Source organism: Solanum verrucosum, unplaced genomic scaffold (genome assembly GCF_900185275.1).
Source record: "Solanum verrucosum unplaced genomic scaffold, falcon-dt-bn FXZP01000308.1, whole genome shotgun sequence".
Taxonomy (NCBI): Eukaryota; Viridiplantae; Streptophyta; class Magnoliopsida; order Solanales; family Solanaceae; genus Solanum; species Solanum verrucosum.
The window spans coordinates 227093-233971 of record NW_026020574.1 but is presented as its reverse complement, the minus strand read 5'-3'; the positions used below and the strand labels follow the sequence as shown (position 1 = coordinate 233971).

General features: G+C 30.1%; 1 protein-coding gene across 1 annotated transcript; it reads left to right on the top strand.

Moving 5' to 3' along the window:
• The first annotated feature begins 1473 nt into the window (after positions 1-1473).
• LOC125811232 (uncharacterized) lies at positions 1474-5973 on the top strand. Its single transcript, XM_049490738.1, has 6 exons — positions 1474-1686; positions 1905-2296; positions 2585-2947; positions 3500-3892; positions 4932-5149; positions 5627-5973. The coding sequence occupies exons 1-6, from the start codon at positions 1544-1546 to the stop codon at positions 5873-5875; spliced, it is 1758 nt and encodes a 585-aa protein (XP_049346695.1). The 5' UTR covers positions 1474-1543; the 3' UTR covers positions 5876-5973.
• Positions 5974-6879: the final 906 nt, after the last annotated feature.

Here is a 6879-nt window from a genome sequence, read left to right as displayed (position 1 = left end):
GGTATACATGGCCGGGTTGGTTCGGGTTTTTCAAATATCAAACCAAACCATTTATGTCGAATTTTTAAATTTATAAATCAAACCAAACCAATAAAACTCGGGTTTTTTCGGGTTTTTCGGTTTTTCGGGTTTTTCCGGTAAAGTATTCATACAAACATATAATTTACTAGTACTTCAAATATTTTTTTAGTCCAACCAAAATACAACAATCTAAGATGTTTCTTAAAAATATAACACAATATTATATGATTAATGACACTAAAATATCCAACAAAAATAATAATAATAATGAAATCGCGTAAAACAAATATTGCAAATTAACAAGTCATAATGAAAATGATCATAATTTAAAAGTACTAAATCATGCTAAAATTAAGTTTAATAAGTATTAGTTACATGACTAAATATTAAAGGAAATAAAAATTAGATTATGTATTTTAATTGTCTAAACCAATGTAAAACTAAAGAACAAATATTCAATATTATTGTCATTCTTAGTGTTGAATTGATTTTCTTTTTGCATTAGTATTAATTTGATTTTGATTTAAGCTTTATTATAATTACCAACATCTGTGGACTATAATCTTTATTTGCCCATTCATAATTCTAAGTTTCAAACTTGAAATAATATATTAAAAGATAAAAACTATGAAAAAGTATAAGAAATATTTAAAAATTATATCAACGTAAATATTTTTATGTATAAAATAAAATTTTAAAATTATATATATAATGTCGGGTTGGTTTGGTCTCGGGTTGGTTTTTTTAAGTTAAACCAAACCAACCCAAATATAGTTGGGGATTTTTTTCAAAACCAAACCAAGTCAAACCAAACCACTAGTCGGGTTTTTTTTCCGGGTTGACTCGATTTGCGGTTTGGTTCGATTTTCGATTCGGTTTTGTACACCCCTAACATAAATATACCCTTTAACTTGGCCTCATTTCACATTTATGGTCTTTATCTTTGGTTGTGCACAACAACACAAGTAAATACTTTAACTTGTATAAAGTTGAACAAGTAAACATATGAGTCCTATGTGGCATAATACACATAGGACACCACGTAGGACACAAATTACATTTAGAATGTCATGTAAGATGTGTACTATGTCTATTTGTTTAATTTTAAATAAGATTAGGTTTTTTCCGACTTTCACAAAAAATTGACCTCCTAAAATCGATGTTTTACAACCTTCACACAAGGTCGGTTTTTTTGGGTTGATTTTCCCTCTTTTTTTCCTAAAGTAATGGAAGTTGCATGCAATATTTGATAAAAGTGGTGTACATACTATCACCTAAATAAAGTTAATAGCGCGTATTCATTTGACACCAAAAAGATCAATCTTAAGCATAAGGTTATTTAAGTAAACTCCATAATAATATAAAAAGCAATAGACCATCTTGTGACAAACAAATATTTTATAAAGCAATTAAAGTTGACACTTTTTTTCCTAGTGCTACTTTGCTTTGTTGCAAAAATCGATAGAGACTCTAAAACCTTTGTAAGCCTTCAACTTTATAGAAAAACAAAAAAGAAAGAAAGATGCAATGTTCAGAAGAAACTATAGCTAGTTTGTTCTACAATGTCTCTAGCTCTTTTCAAATTTTATTACTCTTCACCTATTTCACTTCCATTTTGCTTGCCAAATTCTTCTATTTCCTTGGTGGAAATCCGTTTTTCTGGAGGTAACTTGTAATTTTTCCCTTACTTTCCTTTTAATATTTTAATTCTCAGTTCGTGGAAATTCTTTTTGATATGGATGGCTGAGACTTGATCTCAGGACCTCTACATGCTCTGTTACCATGTTGAAGTGTGTGACCATATCATTTGAAAACTTAAGATATTAGAGAGAACACACTTTAATTAGTTAATTATGTTCTTAACACAATTACTTTATTTTTAGGAATCAAGATGCATATGAATTTTCTTATGACGAAGAAGTGGAGGAAGAACATGAGTATTATCATAATGATAATTGTGAGATTGTGGAAGAAAATCATTTCATAGATGATGAATTTCTTGGTGTTGAGAAAGAGATAGAAGAAAGTTGTAGCAGTACTGATGATGATTATGAAGAGGAGTCTATTTATAGCTCAATGATGGATTCAGAATCTATTTATAGTGATGATGATGAAGTGGAAGTTAAAGAAATAATAGATGATCATTCTGATTCTGATTCTGATCCTTCTAGTTATTCTGATTCTGAAATCAACAAAGTTGGGCCCACTTCACCTCTTCCCCGGGACATGAATACAAATGTATTAACGAATATCATCGACAAGGACATAAATCATGGTACGTACTAATTCAAATCTTATTTTACAAATTAAATTTATTTCCCAAAACAACGTGTACAATGTTAATAATGGTCCTTCGAGATGACTTAGTTGGTTTGGAGGGTAGTTATCCACATGAATGATCCAGGATAAATCCCTTCTCAATGTCTTTTGAGTCGAGTCTGTCGCATCGGACTACCTAGTGCCGATGCGCTCAAAGTGTTTGGTCACCTGAAGGGTAGAAACTGTGTCAGAAGTTATACTTAGATTCCAAAAAAATATGTTAATAATGATGTCTTTGTTACAGGAAATTGTTACAGGGAAATGATTGAAGACAAGAAAGTGACAGAAATTAATTTGTGTACTAGAGAGGAAAATATGATTGTTAATGCAACATCATCAAAGTTAGAGAACAATAAGAAGATTTTGCAATTAGTGCAAGAAGAAAAGGATGAGCATGAAATATTTGGGGATTCTTGTACTAATGGCTCAACTTCAAAGAGTTCTACTGAATGGAGAAGTTCAATTAAAGATTCAACAACTGATGATCCATTTTCTTCTTCATCAAGGAGAAGTTGCCCTAAATGGGAGTCTTACACTATCTTCCAAAAATATGATGAAGAAATGTTGTTTTTTGATAGAATTAGTGCACAAAAACTACATGAAACAGGTAAATCTCCATCTCTCTATCATTTTTTCCAGGTTAATTTCACGTATTATTACTGAATTTTGTACTTTATAATAATAAATTCGCAAACCAAATTTATCACATTAAAAAAAGTGAAATTGTACATGTTGCTTAGAAAATACAAATAATGGAAAAAGTGAAATTTCTAGTGTTGGATTAGGAATTTTTGTACAAGTGAAGGACTTCTATAGTTATTTTGTTTTTAATTTGTTATTAAATGTTTTTTTTAATTAAATTACGGATAGGTATGACTCATCACTAACGTGATGAGTGATGAGTCATACTTCTCGATTTACAATAGTTATAATTAGTGAGATAATTTATAGTGACATTAATATTATGACATGTTTTTAAAATATTCCTTCTTCAACTTTATGCTTCAGTCAAAGTGCATCGTATAAAATGAAAACACTAAATGTATAATGATAGGTAAAATTCAGTGACGATAAGTGAAATATTTTCTTTTTTCCTACCACAAAAATGTTTCTATTTTGTTTTAATTATTGACTAATGAAGCAACCAATTAATTTCCAGAAACATTAAGATCAATTCAAGCATGTCCAAGATCAATATCAGATAGGATTGTTCATAAATTGTTTATAAATAAGAAGTCAACTCAGCATCATAACCCGTATCATGAACTAGAAGCTGCTTACGTAGCACAGGTATGCTTAGCATGGGAAGCTCTGAGTTGGAATTACAAGTACTTCCAACGACTACGAGCTTCCCATAATAACAATAATAATAATAAGGGATCGAAGGACGATCAAGGTTGTCCTGCTTATGTAGCACAACATTTCCAGCAGTTTCAAGTTCTTTTACAAAGATACGTTGAGAATGAGCCGTATGAAAATGGAAGGAGACCAGAAATTTATGCTAGAATGAGAAGTTTAGCTCCAAAATTGCTTCAAGTCCCAGAATATCGAGGTACTAAATTTCTTTACCTTTTAATACGTATGAAAAAGTCCATGTTGAATATATTATGGTCAATGAAATTACATTTCCATTTTGACTTGTACCCAATATTATTGGTCTAATGAATTATTTAAACATCTATAGTGCTTGCTTTTATTTATTAATTGTTATGCTTTCTTCATTAGTAAATTGAGCTGAGGGTCTTTAATTAAGAAAAATCTTTCTACTCTATAATGTAGTGGTAAGGTCTGCATACACTTTTTCCTCTCAAATCATACTGAGAAGAATTATATTGAGTATATTATTGTTGTTGGTGTTGGTCGTGAGTGCTATTTAACCTTATGTTGAAAATTATTGTTCCCTCTCCCCCAATTTATGTGACACATTTCGTTTTTCAAAAGTCAAACAATTTAGGTTTGACATAAAATTTGCTAATGAAATTTTCAAAAATTTTAAAATGAAATTTATATATTTGTAAACTATGTAAAAAGTATTATAAATCACAATAATTGACATATCAAAATATTTAAAAAATATATAAAAAATTTACAATAAAAAATAGACTTATTTGAATCTCGGAATGTGAAACATGTCACATAAATTGAGATAGCAGGAGTAACTTATTTTTCGTGTCATACATGGGCTGTTGCCTGTAATTTAATTGACTTAGTGGTATAAAAACCTTTTTGTATTGTTATTTTAGTATATAGAATTTGAACTCATTTATTGTTAAATATCTTTTTTTATTGAATAATTCAGACCTTCACTTTTCAGTAGTCTTCTGTGTTGTAGTAGAGAATTAGGAAAAGAATGAATGTGACACTAGGGTGGACCAAATCTGCCTTTTATTCAAGATGGATGACTTGTGCTTTTTTATTAAAAATAATAATTAGAATTTAATAATGTGAACTAATTGTGCTATAATTATTTTCTTTCTAAATTAAGTTGAATATTAAAGAAAAAAATAATTCAATTGCTTATTTTCGATATTCTTGCTATCAAGAATCGTGATATATTATATAATTATACACCGTACACTTATTTTGATTAGATTCAGAGGAGGATAAAGGGGCGGAGGAAGATTATTGCTCAAGAATATCTTCAGAATCATTTCATGAAATAATGAAAGAAGCAATCAGAACCTTTATGAATTTTCTAAAGGCAGACAAGGAGAATCGTTACAAAATATTAATGGCAGCTTTCCTTAGGAGAAAAAGAAGAGGTTCACCTCATGCTACCATCTTCTTGCTAAACAGACAAAACAAAAAGGCAAGTATCTAACATCTCTTCTTCTTATTAACAAAATTATGTATTGAAATTCACAACTATATATATATATATATATATATATATATATATATATATATTATAATATTGGGATTTAATATTATAAAATGTGTCATTATTGCAATTATTTGTTACATCTGAGCCGATGGTCTTTCAGAAACAGTCTTTCTACCTTTACGAGATAGTGATAAGGTCTGTGTACATTCTACCCTCCCCATACTACATTGGTGGGATTTCACTTATAGGTACATAATTGATGATTGAGTTTAAAATGACTTAATAGGGTGAGTTTTATGTGCAATACTACTTGTACATAGAAGTTTAACCATAATATTAATTGTTTATAACATTTAAGTATATGTATAGGCACTAATAATGTAAAGAATTACACGTTATAACATAGTAATAACGATTTATATTGACAATGCACATAACGTAAACCTTTAATATTTTGTGCAGAAAAAATCAAAGGTGAAAGATTTACAAAGATCAGGAAAGTGCTTGAGGAATAAAAGAAGGTTAAAAGATGAAGAAGAGATGGAAATATTGATGTCATTAGTAGACTTGAAATTAGTGTCAAGGGTATTGAGAATGAGGCAAGTAAATGAAGAACAATTGCATTGGTGTGAAGACAAGATGAGCAAAGTAAAAATAAGTGATGGCAAATTACAAAGAGATTCTTCACCACTTTTCTTTCCAGCACAATAGTAGTACTCTATGAGGACCCCATTTAGCATTAAGTAAAGTGTTTCATTTTACTTTAATGACTAGATCATGAATCATGTGTCATGTAGATGAATATCCTCAATATACTGCCAAAAAAGGACAAGGATGGCCCAGAAATAAAAGTTACTTAGGGAGGAAAACAATGAAAAAGGTGAGTTAATGGGAATAATTAAGCAAAAAGAGAAAAGAAGATAAAGGGGACGTGCATGTGGATAAGTAGCTTTACTTTACTTCTTTTTTAGAGCTTTTTTATTAGGGAGGGTTTATCCAAAAGAAAAAGCTATATCTTGTGATTTATTTTGTCCCACTCTTGCTTTTATGGACCAAATATGAAATATGAAAATGAACAACAATAGAAAGAGCTAATATGTCTTTTGATCTTTGTGTATTTTCTAGTTTAAACCACGAGATCAGGATAAATGTATCTTGTCATATTCTTAGGACATCATAACAGTGAGGTTATCCTCACGTTTATGTAGTAATTATATTCAATTAGAATTCATGTTTATCGTTTATCATTTGGAGAGTTTTTATTCAGTTACACTTTGTGTAACATCCTGTATATATTGATGATGAACTCTTTCATAAAATACAATTAAGATTTATTGTATTCATAAAATATCTACATGGTATCGGAGCCATGCGAAGACTCACGACTCACAATGACACTTCCCTCAATTACCACTATCACCTCGCAAAACCCTTCACGGAATTCATTCACAATCAACATCATTTAGACTCATCTTCTTAAATTGGATCGTCATAATTATATTGTGTGGACATCACAAATTCTCCCGGTTCTTATTAGGGGTCATGAACTTGAGGGATATGTGGATGGTACACACAAGTGCCCTCCCAAGGTAATTCCAAATAGCTCTTCTAAAGCAGCCTTAGCTGGCGCGGTTATCAATCTAAAATACTATTTATGGATCAAACAAGACCAACTTTTATTGAGTTGGCTTCTCTTAACCCTCAACGAAGGGATT

Coding starts and splice junctions, on each gene's coding strand:
- LOC125811232 (XM_049490738.1), top strand. CDS start 1,544: ATGCAATGTTCAGAAGAAACTATAGCTAGTTTGTTCTACAATGTCTCT. Junction 3,893..4,931: donor TCAAGTCCCAGAATATCGAG/GTACTAAATTTC, acceptor TATTTTGATTAG/ATTCAGAGGAGGATAAAGGG. Junction 5,150..5,626: donor TAAACAGACAAAACAAAAAG/GCAAGTATCTAA, acceptor TATTTTGTGCAG/AAAAAATCAAAGGTGAAAGA.